Raw genomic sequence first — 18,487 nt, forward strand, 5'->3', positions numbered from 1 at the left:
CTTGGGCCCAATGCTCCAGTGCTTACTGCATGCACAGCACACCTCGGATTTTACTTCACACCGCACAATGCAGCCCATGAGCAGGTGCTGACACTGCAGGGACAGGCACTCAGTGCAGTCCACTGGGGGTGGATGGCACTGGCCACCCCAGCACCCAACCTTGCAGCAGCAGAGAGATGTCTGACAAGCAGGATACAGCAAAACCAGAACAATTAGAACTCATTGTTCAATTTAGCACTGTGGCATGTCACATTTAGCACAGCAAGGTCACAGCTGAGCTTCATCTCCCGTGTGCAGCAGCAGCCATTTGCACCTTTCATGTGGCCTTTCAAGCAGCTGATTGCACACAGGCCCCCTGAGCAGCTCTGCAGTCCCCTTCTGCAGACCACTGAGCTCAGCCACGGGCAGGGTGGCCAGGAGAAGGCAGGTGCCCAGGCCCATGGAACCCAGCAACACCACACCATGCACTGGGACAGGCAGCACAGCAGAACCTGGGGGCCGGGGAGCATTTCTGCTTCCAAACAAGGCTGGCCTTGGCCCATCTGCTGCAGACAAGGGGCTTGGGGCTGCCACACACAGCAGCAGCTCCTACTTGACAATTCACTGAAGCTCTACCATGGCCAGAAGTTCAGGTGTTCAGGGTGAGTAGCAAAGATTACCAGCTTCTAGTTGGAGCCCATACAAATGTGAAAAGCCTCCACCCTGCCCAAAGAAAAAGCTTAAAGATACTCAGAAAACAAGATAGAGCTGGGAGTACAATACCCCTGGGGCAAGGGGTGGGTGCTTGTTATAATTTGTTATCACTTGTGAACTTAGAAAGGTATCATTTAAACGGCAGCAGATGTACATATGTGCACACAGCAAGCCATAGTTACTTTTCTTTCCAGCTACCATGTTCCACAGACAGCAACACTACTGGTTAATCCAAGGTTTACCTTGAGCAGTCAGAGAGGAGAAGAGGAAGGTTTGAGTAATGACCCGAAAACAAAGGAAAGCTGTTCTGCTACACTATGCAGTCTTCTTCTCAGTGTTGGAAAGAAACACAAGGAGCAGGGGAAGGCTGAAGCATGATGGAAAAACCATTCCCCATAAGACCCATAAAACCATTCCCTATAAAGGGGAATAAAACAAAACTTAAAGCTTCAAAACAAGTGCTATCCTTGTTTGGCTACTTTTAAGTGCCAACACTGCTGTGAGAACTTCAGCATAACAAAAATCTGCACAGATTGCCTGTTGGAACCAGATGTACATGAGCTTGGAAATAAGAGAATTCACACCTCCTTGGTTGCATTTATTGTGCATGAACTTCACAGTCACATTTTACTGGTTTTCATAGAAATTATATAAATTGACATACACAATCACATCAAAACCTGAGTTCTAAAAACAAATAACTTTATTCCTTACATGTATATTATAAAATGGCTGCATTTTCAAGAAACAACAGCTAAGGAGAACAGTCTAGTGTTGGATAGCAGCAAAACCTCCAGTATTTCCTGTTTTCCTTTGAATGAGACAACCCCCATATTTGTTGCACACTGAACTGTCTAGGTACTTCTAAAGTTGTGCCCTAACACCAAAGTAGGATGAATTAATTTTCCTTTTTTATATTCAACCACAAGACCACTCCTCTTGAGAGTCTTCTTCCCAGTTTTGATTAGTGATTACCCTATCCCCACAGAGGTACTGGCTTCTAAAATAATTCTTTGTCTACACTGGTAGACAAAATAGTACCCAGAACAAAATGTTTCTTTCACCAGCCTTAATTCACCATAAATTAAAACAAAGAATTCTTGTTTCTTCAACTTCTAAAAGAACTTTCTGTCTTCTGCTGTCTTCCACTTCCCCACATACACCATTTCAGCTTCTGAATCAAGATGCTGACTTTTTTGAAGGGCCAAAGTGAAGAGCAAGTATATAACAGGCATTTTTGATAACATCTTTAAAAGCATTCAACACAAGTTAGTCACCGGATCAATGGAAAAGCTTATGCTCAAGTACTTTTGCTTTGTTAGCTCAGTTGGCAGGGTAGGAGTCTTGTTAATAACACAAACTCCTAGTAATGGGATAGTCATCAGCCCTGAGGATCCATCTTCAGAGTTTTAAAGCCAGAATTCTGAACAATTGCTTATCATGGCATGGTTTTTGTACCACAAACTTGCATGTGAGATTCACAGTTTTAGGACACCCACCACTTTTTTTATAATCCTAAGTTAGATGCCAAATTTCTCCACTTACCTGACGAAGGAGAAAAGGAGACATCTAGAAAACAAATATCTGTATTGAATTACTGGAGTACACCACCTCTATCTCTGGAAGTAAAGGAAATCAGTGACAGAACATATCTAGTCTCAGCTTCAGCAATAGAAACTGTATATACATCCCAAAAGTCAGATTTTTCTAGAGAACAAATTTGTATTCCAGAAATATAAAATACTTTGGTAGCCTGAAGCTTAAAGGTTACACAGCAATACAAAATAATAGCAACAACTGGGCAAAGTTAATCCATTAACTCAGGTCCAACTTGAACTTATGAGAAATTAAAAAGCCTTGAAGCTGCAGTACTTTTCTGTAGAACTGATGATTTGAAGAGAGCCAGAGTGTCCAGTTGGAATAGGTTATAGTGTATGCAGAGATTATCCTTCCAGCTTAACTTCTATTTCAAAACGTGAAAGATGATTGAAGAGTCATATCTGTACAAATCAGTCTGGATATTACATTACTTCATGTTCCCCTCCAGAGCTCCAGCAGCAGTTTCCCAAACACTGTTAAGTTTTGATTTGCTGAGATGTTAACGCCAACAGTCTCTTGCTGAGCAGTGCATTGTGTCGCTGAAGATACTCTATTACATCTCCTTGCTTCTCAACTATCTCTTCTAAACTGGAATTTTCCCTTGAAGCAACAAAAGTACATGACAAGTAAATGTGAGTAAAAAAGTAAATGACAGCAGCCTACTAATATGTGAAATGTCACAGCTAATCAACAACACAACAACTAAAAGCAACTTCAATGGTTGTTTCCTTTAGTTTCACTTTTGCTGGGATCAACTAATTTTTGAGGGAAGAGGCAATCTACAACACCTATGTGTCTAACTCTATTTTGCATGAGAAGGTAGGAAGAGAAAGTTTAGCTGAACTTCATGCCATGTATACACAACTGAGTTACTTATTTCCTGCTAGACAGTTATACAGTGAGGATCTTACTGTTTAAGAAACCAAAACAGACAACATGCTAGAACTGTAGTAAGAACCACTGAACCTTTCCCCCACACATTAAGAAGCTTGTTTTGAACAGGTGTTATATTGTTGTTCAGCTGTGGAAGATTGTAAATTGTTTAAGACAGAAATCTCTTGATTAACCTGGAGTAGCATACATTATGTGCTACTATATACAGCAATATCTGTCACATATCATAACAGCATCAGTACCAAAAAGTTGTGCTATTTTGGATCTGCAACCTCGTGTACAACTACCCTCCCCCCTTAAAATATATCCAGCTTTCAGATACCTCTCATTTTAACTCCAATAGTAACACTGCAACACTTAAGTAAAGCTCACTTAACTGAGAAAAAAAAAAAAATTCAGAATTTTGTCAAATCTAATTAGGAATTTTTAAGATACAGCAAGATGAAGTACCAATGCCTAAGTGTAGTCTACTCTTTCCTTACATATTATTTCTTCTCAGCTGACTTGGGAATCTGCCCTCTTAGTACACTTGTGAGCATCTTAGTGCTGAGAAAGTTGTTCCTCAGCCTTACAGCATTTTATAGAGGAACACTGCCCATTTCATAGTTCTTAGAAAGTGCTGAGAAGGGTATTGAGTGGAAATTAGGTTAGGTCCAATTAAAAACCTACTGTAGCTAAACTGGGAAAAGTGAAGAACACAAGTTTTGTAAACAGAAAACTTGCAACCTTAACCAGTAACATGCACTACCAACTTAAGGCTCCTGATCAGTAGCTCAGGTTGCAGAGGTCATGATATTCAAAAAACATTCTTATAACAAGGTCAACTGAAGGGCTGACAGGATTCACTTTTCAATAGAACTTAACTCCCAAGGGAAAGAGAGTCAGAATTGTATAGAGCTAAATTAAAGTAACAGTTTTGCAATCAGTTCTCACAGGAAGTTTGCACACTTTAATCAAAAATAAGCAGAGTCTTTTCCTCAGCTGGTCATTGTTGCAGACACATTCCCTGGGCATTTGAGAATTTCTCAGGGGAGAAGATGAATGAGGAAGAAATGAGGTCCACCATGCAATCATCATGGTTTTTATATCAAAATGGAAGTCAGACATGGTATCAAAATTCAAGACAACCCAAAATCCTTCCTGTATCCTGGACATCTACTTCCAAGTTCCATAAAAGCATGTGCATGCTGCATTTGTGATACCAGGGGAAGTCCTAAAATATTAGTCATCTCTCATTAGTCAACCTTTCATGAAGGCAGCATATATAGAAGCAAGTAATAGTATATTAGAAAATCTCCAATTCTTATACAGAAATACATGTTACTTTCAATTACTAGTTTTCATTAAGTCATACCAGACTGATTTCAGCAACTGGGAAACATCTGAGCAATTGGCAGGTACACAAAGAACAAACAAAACAAATAAGTCTCAGTGCCTAGGACAGTTTCAGTTAATGCTGGACAGCTTCTACTCTCACTGAGACCTTCCTTACTCGTTAAGTGTCCTCCACACCTTTGCCTTCCCAAACTCAAAATGCATTCCAAATCCATTGCTAGAATCTCATGTCCAATTGCTGGCACAGAACAGAGCAACTAAGTTCTCTTCTTTGTCTATCTACTCCCCACAATATATTTCCTTCCCTGAAAAAACTGGCAGAAGCAGTTAGGCTTATGTAGGCCTACTTTAAGTAATATTGTAAGACAACAGTATCTTTCCTCAAACCCCGTATAACATTAACTAAACCAGATTAAGCAGTTATTTATATTAAAGATTCATGTAATGAGACATAAATGGCCAAATCACTTCCATACTTATGTTTGAGGATTTCTGCATCATAGTGAATTGTAATGTACTATGGAGAAAGTACAAGACTGCTGCATCTCATCTCTGCATATGAAATGGGAAGCTTGTGAATAGTTCCTTCAGAGCTGTTTGTTTTTCCCACCTCTGGCTTATAGCTGACAGGTTTAAGATTGCATGAAGTCTACAGGAAATCATGCAATTCCATTTGTGTTACCTATATACCATGGCTGAACACAGCACAAAATTAATACAGAATTCTTACCTGAATCCAATTTCTGAGGTAATGTGACTAGGGTAGGCATACATCTTCTCTTCTTCAATTATGTCAGGTCTTGGCTTGGCACGATTGAAGTTGCTTATTTTCACTGCAAGAAAGCTTTATAAATTAGTTGGCAAGTGGGAAAAAAAACAAAAACACCAGAGTCCAAGCTATAAAAATCTGTAACAGATGATCCTAAGATTATCTCTGAACAGGAGATGGAAACACAGTAAAGGAATCTGAGAAATGGGAAAGCAAAAGCATAATCTATTTCTACTCATTCCTGTAATTGCTTTGATTGTAAGTCAGTGATAGTTTGGCAAGTTGATTTATTTGTTGGTTCATTTTTTCTATTCCCCTCAGTCCTGCTCCTTAAAAGACCTGAATGGTGAAGCTTGAACATACTGCCTAAGATCTGCAAAGTTTAATCTGCCATCTAAGAGAGGGTGAAGCCTTAGTTGCCTTTTACAGGGTACCAAGATTCAGTCTCCAAGTTCAGGGAAAACTAAGCAACATGCCATAAAAAAAATTGTAAGAAGTTTTCTACTGGTAGGTGGTTCAGAACTTCTAGCTTAAAGACGAGTTGCAGCGAAGCAGCAGCTTGTTTACCTGCTCAGACTAGGGCAGACTTGCTACAGAAAGCCATTGTGAACCTAGCAGTCTTGGCTATCAAACCCAGAAGTCATTCCTGGGCACCTGTGAATAAAGTTTAAGGCTAAATTTAACAGATATAGAACGGGAATGGGTGGGAAAAGCTGTAGGCACCCTCTGCATTATTTCAAAAAGGAAGCTGAAAATATTTAAAGCCATTCAATGTCAGATCCTGATTCAGGGTCAATATCAAAATATCCAGAGTATGTATTCGGGACTCTGTAGTTAGAGCTGCTTGTGAAACAATAGATCTAATGCCACAAAAAACATTACAGCAGCTCTGTGAGAAAACCACACCACTACAACAGAGAAGGAGTGCCCTTACAAGTCAGTACTATGACGGGGTTTATTATAGGCCACTCTGCTAAAACAATGCTAAGACCCTCCAGAGGTTAACTACAAGTTAGGCTCAAAGGTTAGTTATTTCTATGATGGTATTTCTCTACAAATAAAACCACAAAGGAATGGATGTGGAATTCTCAACATGTGTTGTTTGTGGGAATGTTGGTCTTTTATTCAAGTGATATTAGAAGTATGTGAGAAAGTAATTAAATACATATATTTAGTAAGACTTTTAAAGCTTTACTCCCTATCCTAGCAGTAAAAAACTTAGAATAGTAAGCTGACATTTAGAGCTGTCTGTATCATACTTCATTCCATGCACTTTTACCTCACTTGAACGATTTATATATGTCAAGTCTATTATAGGTCAATCACAGCAATTCCTTGTAGATTTCTGAATCTCTGTCTCTGCATCCTACAGCTACATACACACACTGCTGCATGGAGATAATTTTCAGGAAGGCAGTAGTCCTTCACAGGACATTGTCTATCATACAATTCATAAACAGCTCCTAGAAGTGAGAGGAAGTGTCTAGAATTACAATCAGGTATTCCTGATTTGTGAGACAGAATTATTTAACAGAAAATAAGTCAGGTACATGAACGTTCTACAGACAAGCATTTATGTCTCATTCTAATAGTTAAATAATTATTTCACTGTGAAGAAACAATGTCAACTGGTGCTGCCTTCTCTCCAAAATTAGGAGTAACATGCTAATACAAAAAAGGGTGGGCCAGTAGTTTTTAGTGTAAATTTACCTTAGTCTCCCCATTGTTGCTCTGCTGATACCTTAGCTGATACCTCTGCTGATATCTTAGCAATATCTGCTAAGTGCTTGTCTTGAAGAGGGGAATTCTAAACCTCAGCAGAGGGCTGGCCTTAAAACTGTCCCATTAAAGAGGCTTCATGCTTCCACCCAGTCACATACTCTGCTTTGCCTGAGAGAAAAACACCCATCTGAACATCATTATTATTACAGATTCTCAGGGTATATTCAAAATTGGCCAAATATATTTGTTTTGCCTCAGTATAGCCTTATTTTGATATTAAAATATTGAAAAACCTTAAAACCCACCACTACAGATAAGACTGACATGCAAGCAGTTTCTCAGCTCACCTCAACAAACACTGGGATGGAAAACAAGAAAACAAATTATACTACCCACTACAAAAAGCAACCTAGGGTGACCGGAAGTCTTCCTCATCTTGCAGCAGGTGTAAAGTCACATAAAAATTAACCCTAGTTTTGTACATCAAGCTTTAGAGAATGAATTCTATACTGATTTGGGGCTGCCCAGGAGATAAAGTAGCTGTTGGTAGAACACACTGCCCTACTCCTTCCTAGCAATGCAGCTCTTCCCCTTTGTTCCAGGATTCACCAGACCCTTCTTCCAGTCTCTCTGAGCTGGAAAGCACAAACCTGCATCAAACAACTTCCTTGTATACATTGGCTAATGAATTTGAAGGTCACAGGAATTGGCATAGTAGAAGTCAGGAAACAATACCTTTTCGGTGACAAGCAGAAAAATAGCTTGAGAGTTCTTACAGAAGTACAGGCTCAGATCTTACTACTATGTAGGTCATCTTTCTTGCACTTATGCTTTTTGGTCAAGGTAAGAGTCACACAATGTAGCTCTTTGAGCTCCAGCAGGCCTCAGGGCTAGAAATAGCCTTTCTCTGGAATTCCTGACATTCTATTAAAGTTTTACAATTTATCTCTTATTTCCCGAGTTTCCCAGGAAAGTAAGTATGCGTATGCAAAGAAGGGATGATCTCCGGCATTCTTGGAATAGTTTTCCAGGACTGCCATGATTGCATTCCCTCATCAGTGCCTTGATTCTTCCAGAGGACAGTCAGTCTACTTGAGCCATGCCGGGACATTGAGGGGATAGCCTGATAAGCCTGCAGCATTCAGGCTTCTGCACACTTGTAAGATAAAGACATCATTTAGGGCTGGGACCTTATTTCTTGGTGCATTTTTGATGCTGTTGCAGGAGAGTCAAGAATAGCTTTTATTTCCTAGATGAACAAGCTACTTGGCAAGATTTCTCTGTGTGCCATTGTATTACTATGAATACACCAAAGTTTTCTTTGAAGCATTTATTTATCAACATTCTAGGTAGCTTTGCAAAGCTGCAAAAGAAGGCAAGTGTTTTATCAAGCCTTTATAAGTTACACCAAACCTAAAGCAGACAACCTTACAAACCAACAGTGATAGCACAAAGCAAAGCCTCACAGCTTTAGAAAGCACTACTGTGTTTTGATATGATCACAGCTTCCAAAACCCATGCATCTTTTAAATATTCATTAGGAGGAATCTTCCATTTTAGTGAGAAAACTAAAAGAACATTTTAAATGCTAAGTTTAAAGAGAAACTGAAACCTTTAGGGTGGGACCAGGGAAGGAGGAAGAGGCTGAATAAGGCACAATCACACAATCAGGTATGCAAACCCTACATGTAAATCCCAGAGGCAGTTCTGACTAAGCCAGCCAGCTCTTACTGTTTCACAGCTTGTGGTGCACGCATTTGAGAAACCTTGATAAACAGACAAACCTGTTCACGGGACACTTTTTCAAACAATTAGGAATTTATTGCCACTTCACTGGATTAACAGCTTTGAGATAACAGAGAGCTTTCATTTAGCAGCCCTTGGAACCAAATCAAGCCTGACAACCCTTCCCAATTTGTTTTGGATTTGCCTTAGTTCTCCTTCCACAAGCACAGAATAGTTTTGTACTTTTAATGGTAGTTAAACGCCTTGGGGTACCCCAAGTGAACTACTGTGAGGGCAAACAAACAGTTGAGTACCAGCTATAATGAATGTCATAAAAGAAGGCAAAGGTTGCCACTCTCACCTGTGTAAATCACTAAGCATGTCAGGGAACTAATCATCTCCAGGCTCAGGACTCCCAGGATAAGATACAGGTACACTTTGCTGTGATCAGGAAAGGAATGCTGCACTGACAGAATCAAGAGCAGGGCTGTATTACCTAGAAAACAAATATTGTATTTTACAGACTTACTAATTTTATTACCTACTGAAAATAAATTAATACCTTCTCATCACCAGTATCTGCATTAGGCTGTAACACTTCAGTAATGCTTTTCAATTTCATACCATGCTTGCCCCTTCAGCTAATTTCCTTAACATGCAAGGTTATACCTGCTGGTAGTAAAATGAGGTTTCATTTCAGCATGAATTTTCTTATAGATTCTTCTGACTTAAAAAACAAGAGTGGAAGAAACACACTAGAAATAACTAAAATAAGTACATGGCCTTAAACAGTTTCTGGCTTTGTTGATGCTATCCATCTTACCCTTCTTTCAATTCCTAAGAGATCACATCAGTCAGCTGAAAATGAGGGGGTATTTTCCTTCAACCAGTGGATTTAAAATATATTTAAATGAGGCTAACAAAGCAAAAAAAAATTAAACACCTTCCTTTCAAAGCCTACCTGCATAGGCTTCCACTTGCCCAGCTATTATCTTAATACTTGAACATTACTGAAAGTTTAGTTGAAAAGAGTACAATTAGACAAGGAGAAAAAATACTGTTATAGGCCTAAACATTTTTTCTGATACTGAGTGTGAAGTGTTCTATTCTTTCCTATAAAATTGTTATAACAAGTGTCTGGATAAAGAACTAAATTTATAAAGACCATAAATGTAGCTAGGAAACTGTGCAGCTCTTTCCTACCGTGTCAGTCAAGCAAAGGAACTGGAAGTGGTATCAGCAGTCATTACCATGGCAGGAAGCTTGCAGTTATGGCAGAACTACCTTCTGAACAACAGATGATCAAAATTCTACAGGACACACCTGACTGCATCTGAACATTCACAAGTGCCCAGAGTTTGTCTAGCAGGGGAGAAGTAGGCTCCATCTAAGGACTGAAAGCCAGGCTCAATATTGCCAATTACACTGTAACAGGTAGAAATAATACTTTTACATCGTTAAGCCTCCTGTAGCCTGCTTCTGTCATTGCACTCCAAACACTTCTACATCTTCAGAGCTCTATCTAGTGGCCAGAGCCTGAAATGTTGCGCATTTATCAAGCTGACTAGCTCTTTCAGGGGCTGTGTGGACAGAAAGCTAGGTTTTTACATAGAACAGGAACATTTCACTTATTAATTCTGGTAAAAAAACCCATCTACTCCAGGAGGGAGGCAGGATTACAAGAGGCAAAAATACTGTAAAAGCCATCGCTCTGCCCTTTTGCATTGCTATTTGTAGGGAAAATCCCCTTAAATTAGATGGATTTCAGATTTGTAGAAAAGTTTCACCAGTTAATTGCACCAACACTTTACAGCTAAACTTGCCAGAGATGTAACTTAAAAATACAGTTAAATCACTCCTATATGCCACCTTTTATCCAGAGAAAGTAGAAAAAGGCAGTCAGAAAGAGCGCTGAATGTTACAGGTCCACAGTGAAGGATGGTTACTGGTTATTTCACTGAATTCAGACAGCTGGTGGGCAATAAGCAACTCATCTATATGGATTGCTGAGCTTGAAAAGAGAAGAGCAGCACACTTCCTGGAAGGACTAGCAGTGCTACCACATACCCAGCCAGACAAATGAATATGCAAATCAAGATCACTAGCAGTCAAACACAGACCGTGCTGAATACTTCATGGCTGAAGACTAAATGCTAATGACTAAATGTTTTACTCAACCTCATAGTCGTGAGCATTTTTGCACTACAAACAGTTCCTTACAACCTGCATCTGGCAGACCAGAAAGATCAATTCAGAGGTTTATCTGACTAAAGTATAATTTGTAAGTGCTCATAGGCAGGTTTGTAAAAGTTCATAATATATAATACATAATTATATACAAAATTCTCAGTCTTTTATTGTGTAACAGTTAAAAGCTTGAGATAGGAAAAACCCCAAGTTCACTTCACCTGTGGCATGTATCAGCAGTGGAAGCCTTTTCAGATGCCTTGTTGATCGGTATATGGTGAAGTAACCTCTTCTTCTGACTCTGCCATGGTGGTGCTCAACATATCGTTCAAAAAAGACATGCAGAACCCACAGAACTACCTTTGCAATTATTATGACAGTCTGCACTTTAAGTGGGTGAGTGTAGTTTCCAGGGCACTTGTCTTGGTTTGGATTGGGGTAAGAACAAAACATAGCTGCTAAAAATGCTAGAACAACAAAAGCAACCTGGAAGAGAAAGAAAGAAAAAAATCTTTACAGTCAACATTCAGATATATGTATATGAAAAAAACCTGAAACGCAAAATCAGGATTATGTAGTTAATTTATTATGCATTATTTTCTGAATTGATTTTATTAGAGTTGAGGTAACATATAAAACATCAGACACTTGTTACAACCACTACATGTCACTCTGGGAAACATACTACTTAGCAATTTCATTCATCTGTAAGACTGACTTCTAGGAGGGCAACCAGTCTCCAGCAGAACAGAGCTGGTAATTGTCATCCTTCCCAGAATTTATACTAAATCAATTTCACTGTTCCTTGAGTCTTCATAGTGATTTTATTTCATATCTGGACCCTCCTTACTATGCCTTTTTACTTCAAAGAAAACTTGATTTATGCTCCTATAAAAGAAAAATCACATCTTTTTAGACTCATTCGATTACACTTAATGCTGTTCTGTGGGACAGGCTCTTATCTTATTGGTACAGCCTATGTTTCCTTAAATTGACACCTCCTAAGTGAAAATTAATACTTTCCTACAGCCACGGAAGATCATCTACAGGTTGACATTAGAAAAGTGAATTATTAACACTGGGTAGGCATCTTTGCCAACTGGTAATCATTCTTTAGTATATTTACCAACAGATTTTACTTATGTCAGAAAAACCAGACAGATTGTCAGTCAGATTGCTTGAATACTTATCCTTTCAGACTACCACCATTATGCTATAACTTTTCCTGTCTTCTAGACTTTTCTCCAAATTTTCAGCATCAGCAGTGAGCATCAGCAATCTTTTGGCCAATTAGAAAGCAAAGCTGTGGATGCATATTACCTGTAATATATGTCTACACACAGGGCTTCCTTAATATTTATGGTTTTGTCACAGAAAATATTTTCTCTACTGTGTTCATTCAGTGAACAAGAACAATATTATACTTCCTCATCCTGGTTCATTCTACAGAACAGGGATATTTTTAAAACAGAACTGTAAAGAAAAACAACTACCAATACATAAATAAATGGAGAGCTACTAATAGACAAAACAAAAAAATCAATTTGCCTCAAGTCTACAAACGAGTTCTAATATGCCTAGCTTAAAAAAAAAGGTGTCAGATGTCCTGCATGTCATAACTGAAAGAAACAGCACATCAGAACTGAAGACAGAGGAAAGTACCCAATATTCATTTGCTGCCTTTGTTTCCATACTTAGTTCTTCACAAATTAACTTTTCATAGCCACTTAATTACTCTTAAGACAAACTACCCTTAGCTTGCTCTGGCTGTGACCAGAGTTAGGCAATTGGGGAAGGAGCAAGAAAGGGGATTAATTTTTACACAATTGTCAATACCTAAAAAAGACATGACAGTGGAAGGAAAGAAAGAAACCCAAACCAAAATAGGATTGTACCAAAATAGGATTGTACCCCATATTACCCATAAACCATTACCTCAAATGCAAATTAAATGCCATATTATCTTGAGATAGGTTGTTAGATTAAGTAATTAAATGAGAGCAAGCTTTATAATTTGTTTAATCTATTATTTTACCACCTCCTTTTCTTACAAAGCTAAGAATAATTCAGGTATTTTATTTGACCTGTTTACTGTTTGGTTTGCCATTTTACAATAGTGATACAATTAGTTCTACTCCCTCCAGGTGTTAGGAATGCATTTCAGTATAGAAAATGGCTATATTAAACTGATGCAAGCAGGAATGCCACAGCATTGCATCTCTACTAAACTATTACGCCAGTGTATACAAGAGGAGACAGGAAGCTGGCATTTAGAGTGTCATTTATTAAATATGTTTTGCTTGCATTGTTGGGCAGTTCACTCATAGGTATTTCATCCCCCACATATTTTTACATAGAAAAAGTTATAAAGAGTAGTATTTAAGTTCAATTTTGTGTATGTGCACACACAGAGAGGATTAAGGAAAAGCAGGATTAATATAAAGAAGTTATTTCTAGCCTGTAAACTTCACATTGCTCTCCAGCCTCCTGATAGGAAGCCTTCAGAAAAGCAAGGCTTGGCAAAAGGAAAGGCACTCAAAAACCCTGTCCCACTACAGTCCAGTATATCCTAGCCATTTTCCAGAACTCTATGTAAACAGGCACTGCACTACAGCAGCTAATTTGCTACCTAACTCCATTTCTTGGCACAGGAAGGAGGAGAAGAAATACTCCAAGTTACATATAAATTGCTTTAGAGATGCATTCCAGCTCTACTGCATAATACTATGATGGCTTAAGTTCTCCAGGACATTTTCCCCTTTGGTAACCTGTGCATCAGAAGCTAACCTGGCCTCTCTCCACATTCCACAAGATTAATGCAGGTTTGCAGAAGCACAGGGGAAGGAAATTCAAGAACCTTGTTTTCTCCATTCATCTTTTCAGTGGGAGAGAATGCCACTCAAGGTAGCAATTATAATGCTGTTTTGCCAACAGAAGCAGATACTTCTCCATTTTGTTCTAAGGACCAACTTGTCACTGAAGCAGGTTCAGCAGTAGCAACAAGACTTAACCTGTGAAAACACGTGTTGACAGATGCCACAGAAGTTTTCCCATTTCACCTACCCACACTTCTCTCCATTGCAGGAGGGGAAAAGGTGGGAGAATAGGCAGCAGTTTCCTAGGATCTGGTGACTGACATTTGGCTGCATCAGTTACAGCAGTAGACAGCAAAGCCCCAAGGCTTGGCAGAAAAGCAGTTACTGTTCTATTGCCAATAGCAGACTTCAAGTACCTTCTGTAAGGGAATGGCAGAGTTCTTCTGGTAGGGGAAGGGAGTAACGCTGGATACACGGTTTCCATTGCAAATTTTGGTAGTCTACCTAGCAGAACAGCAGAGGTCTTAAATCTGCTCCACAGCCAGAGGGGAATTCCTTGATACTACTACAAGGCCCACGAAACATCTACTCCTAAAGTTAGAAGGCTAAAGCACATTGAACAACTTTATGCAGCTGCTCAAAGAGAGACCTTAGAGGTTGGTATGTGCTTTTAAAGTCCTGGCAGAGAACATGTCTTCAAGCGCACTTGGCACTGTATTTTTTATTTGAGATCAAATTAAGCTCTAAAATAGCTCATGTCACTGGTACTACAGAATCCTAGAATCTAGGTTGGAAAAGACCCTTAAGATCACCAAGTCCATCCTTTACTCAACACTACCATGTCCACCACTAACCCATGTCCCTAAAAGACATGAAAGTGCCATTTCAGTCAGACCTTAGGCTCAGAGTTCTTCAGCTTTCCTTCTTCATATCTGGTTGCCACACACTCAGAAACAACAACAAGCCTCCTCAGCTTATCAAGGAAAAACTCATTGCTAGGCAGGACTCTCTCTGCTTCTGTCTGCCAGCCCCCATAAATGCCTAGATACTGTTCAGTGTTTGTGTTTTCTGCTCTTACTACTACAGCACTTCTACAGCAATAATATTTTAAAAGTACATTTCCAACAGCACAGAAGAACTACTATTTAAAATGCTCTTCCTCCTAACAAGATGCATCACAGAACCAACAACCAACAGAATGAGAAGGCAGCAAGTATCTGATAGTATATACACTATCAAAATTTATTGGCAAATATGAGCAAACCTCACTGCTTTGGAAGAACAGCCAGTGTATGCAATTCACTGTCATATCATCGGATTTCTGTCATATGAACAGTGGATTCTGAAGGATTCAAAAGAGAGAGATAGCAAGTTTTCTTAGGGAAATCATGCTTTTTAAACTTACATGTATTAGCAACAGGAAATTGGCAAGGAGAACTGCTGGGATAGAATGAAATCTTGGCCTCAGCTGGGAATGCAATGTATGAGATGAAATAAGCGGTGCATCCAGCAGAGGATCATCTTCCAAGCTCTGTGTTATTTCCAAGGAGCCCTGGAACAGAAAAGGAGGGCGAACAATAACAACAGGTAAGCTCTAAAAGTAAAGTACAAAGGTTTAGGAATTTTCTGTTAGCAAATCAACCCTTAAGGGGGCAAAATCCCCACTAAGTTAATACCTCAAGAAAGCTCTTAAACTCTAGGTAAACTCTCATCCCATTTTTATGCGAGAGATCAGTCCCTAAGGAACCCAACACTAATCCACTTCCTAGTATCACACTGAGCCTTCAGGAACTTCAGTCTTTAAAATGTATTACAAATATCTGAGCTTCAACCCTGAGAGATATCAGAAGCATAAGTACATTTATGGTGAAAAGTGACAAAGTCTCTCACACATGCTTTATACAGGTACTGCAAAACCCTTTGTTGTTCTTACTTTTGTCCAGCTGCAGTTGGAAGCAACAACACAGCTGCAGTGTAACAGTAACAGTTTTGAGTATTCAGCCTCTGATACTACTGACATGTCAAAATACCTGCAGCAGTAACTAGAGCTGAACTCGGGCAGGGCAGAAGCAGCAGTTCACAGGGGAGAAGATGCTACCAAGTGCTGAGCAAGACATTCTCTTGCCTGCACCAGACAGAATGCAGCATACTCCCATCATGTTGGAGCCAAGTATTAGGTCTTTGACTTCATATGTAGTGTATTTTACTAAGTAAAAGGTAAAACTAAGTATGGGTGGAGGGAAAAGCCCTTGACAAGGAACTTCCCTCATAGCTATGCATCCCTGCTCTTTTCAGGCCAGGAAAAGGTCATTCAATGCATATTAAGTGCAACATGCACAGGCATGATTATGGCCAAAACTGCTACAGTTTCTCTCTTAGCATCCTGCTACATCCCCTGCCTCAGAAGATAAAGCACCTCAATATTTCCACTCACGTTTTCACTGCTCTTCTCCTTTATGATACCAACCACAGCCCAGACCAACAAGACAAGGACAGACCCCAATCCACTCCAGACTTCTGACTAGTCAGATGTGCCAGGGTCCACCAGACTATTTACTGCTTTATAAACTGAGGACTTCTCTTAGCCATGAGAGAAAGCAGCGTAAGCCTCAAGACAAATGAGGCACGCCATTCTAGACACTAGCATGCAAAGAGAAGGATTAGACCTAGGTTTATACTTCACATCAATGAGGACAATGTAGATTGTGTCCAGTGTTATTTCACCTGCAGACAACTGCTTAAAGTGAAGGAAACAGTCATCAAGGGTTATTTCAGTCAACAACCTGTTTCATTTTAGAACCGTGAACACTACACTTGCCCTACCACGGAAAAGTGTGAACAGACCAGCCTCAGCTATTTGATATCTTTTAATTAGCCCAGTCTTTGACTGTAAATGACTCTTACTGAAATACCTGCACGGTAAGATGGCCTTTTACTGCAGACATAAATGTTTACAAATGGCACTCTTCTTATGTCACTGATAAAAAATTCAGAAGCTTGAGAGCAAAGATGTCCTCTCTCCCTTGTCTGCCCATTTTCACAGGCTAAGTGCAATTTTAGGCTCTGAAAGCAAAGACCAACACTCCAGCAGCCAAGGCATCTTGCCTTATTCTTTAGATTACACATCAGTAAAAAATTCATTACTATGAGGGTGGAGAGACAGTGGAACAGGTTGCCCATGAAGCTACAGATACCCCATTCCTGGAATTGTTCAAGGCCAGGCTGGCTGTTGTTTTGAGCAACCTGGTCTAGTGGAAAGTGTGTCCTGCCCATGGCAGGGGCCAGGAAATAGATCTTTAAAGAATCTTTAACCCAAACCATTATATGATCACAGATTCAACAGTGGGGTTAACACCTCACATCTCCCACAAATGCAGCAATTCTCCTTAGGACAATATCCTTTGTCTCATGGGAACAAATGATTCACTGTTTCTGTAATACCATAAAGGATCAGGGCACTCTTTCACAAATTAAGTTTTATCAGAGCATTCACTATGCTACTCTCTCACAAGACTGGCTACAGTCCATCTCTACATCTTAAAATACAGCTAGTATTAGGAGGCACTAGGTGACGTAATCTCTTCACATAGATTTTATAACAGACAACATGGAGAGGAGAAGAATTAAAGCATGGGATGTGATGATCCCATGCAGTTAACCTGACAAATAAAATCCATTAAGTGTCCTTTCTAACTGGAGCAAACACTGGTTTCATTTCATTAAGATGAGCCAAAACCACAGGTGTCAAAAGCCAAAATGCCTTAAATCCAGACTTGTTTGGCACTGTTGCTGAGCACAGGTTAAAGCTTTAGCCTTTTGGTTCCCTGATCCACCTCCAGCATATGACCGCTTCCACAGCAGCCCAGCGCCAGGAGAAGGAGGAGGGCAGGCAGGAACAAGCCACGGCCAGCAAGCCTTGCCCACGCAGGCTTCCAGCTGGGGCGGGGAGAAACATTCAAACAAACACAAAAACGCCGTGGCCACGCCAGCGAACAGCACGTAATCCAGAGATGGCACAGACAGGATCTGCCTGTGGAAAAATAACCCGGAAAACCTGAAGGAGAGCCACACGAGCAGCCCCGATTAGAGGCTAATAATCTCGGTTAAAAACAAGCCCAGGCCCAAAAGCCTCGGGGATATTTCAAGCCCGGCTGGGGAGGGGCAGTGCGGGGAGCGAGGGGCCGTGGCGGCCTCCTCCTTTCGGAAAGGGCCACTGGGAGGGCGCTGGGGCCGGCGGCGCCCCCCGGAAGAAGCAGGTAAAGCCTCGGGCGCCCGGGACGGAAAACAGCCAGGAAGAGGCGGAAGGAAGAGACGGCACGGAACACGAGGCGCTCGCCCGGCGGCGCCCACCCTCAGCGGCAGCCCGGCCGCTCACCCGGGCGGGGTCCCCGTGGCCGCAGCCCCGCTCCCGCCCGCCGCGCTCACGTTGTCCAGCTCCTGCCGCCGCCTCCCCGCCGTCAGCGCCATCGCCGCCTCCCGCCACAGCCGCCCCGGCGGCGTTTAATGGGCGCCCCCGGCGCGGCCCTGCCGCCACGGGCTGGCCAGGGGCAGCGCCGCCGCCCCGCCCCGCCCCGCCCCACCAGCAGCGCCCCCGGCCGCCATTGGGCCCGCGCCGCTCCGGCACCGCCCCGGGGCGCGGCCCTGCCGGCGGAGGGGCCTCGGCCGGGGCTGGGCTGAGCCTCGGCCTGAGCTGCCGGCCCATCGGCCAGCACGGGTCCGTGCCCCCAGCCCGCCCTGGGGTGCCGCG

At 41.2% G+C, this 18,487-nt stretch overlaps 1 protein-coding gene across 2 annotated transcripts; it reads right to left on the reverse strand.

Moving 5' to 3' along the window:
• Nucleotides 1–1,262: 1,262 nt before the first annotated feature.
• TMEM192 (transmembrane protein 192) lies at nucleotides 1,263–18,278 on the reverse strand. 2 transcript variants are annotated; one of them, XM_015625358.3, is made up of 6 exons: nucleotides 18,166–18,278; nucleotides 15,146–15,292; nucleotides 11,146–11,410; nucleotides 9,099–9,233; nucleotides 5,252–5,354; nucleotides 1,263–2,892 (listed from the first exon to the last, which is right to left on the reverse strand). In XM_015625358.3, the coding sequence occupies exons 1-6, from the start codon at nucleotides 18,205–18,207 to the stop codon at nucleotides 2,769–2,771; spliced, it is 816 nt and encodes a 271-aa protein (XP_015480844.1). In that variant the 5' UTR covers nucleotides 18,208–18,278; the 3' UTR covers nucleotides 1,263–2,768. The 2 variants fall into 2 exon arrangements, with proteins under 2 accessions (XP_015480844.1, XP_015480845.1); XM_015625359.3 differs by lacking the exon at nucleotides 18,166–18,278 and adding an exon at nucleotides 15,417–17,850.
• Nucleotides 18,279–18,487: the final 209 nt, after the last annotated feature.

Source organism: Parus major, chromosome 4 (genome assembly GCF_001522545.3).
Source record: "Parus major isolate Abel chromosome 4, Parus_major1.1, whole genome shotgun sequence".
NCBI classification, from domain to species: Eukaryota; Metazoa; Chordata; class Aves; order Passeriformes; family Paridae; genus Parus; species Parus major.

Excerpts from the sequence above, each read along its gene's own strand:
- TMEM192 (XM_015625358.3), bottom strand. The coding sequence starts at position 18,207 with ATGGCGCTGACGGCGGGGAGGCGGCGGCAGGAGCTGGACAAC. Across the intron at positions 9,234-11,145 it reads ACTGCTGATACATGCCACAG|GTAATACAGCCCTGCTCTTG; the intron begins GTGAAGTGAACT and ends TTTGTTTTCTAG. Across the intron at positions 5,355-9,098 it reads ATGCTTAGTGATTTACACAG|TGAAAATAAGCAACTTCAAT; the intron begins GTGAGAGTGGCA and ends GCTTTCTTGCAG.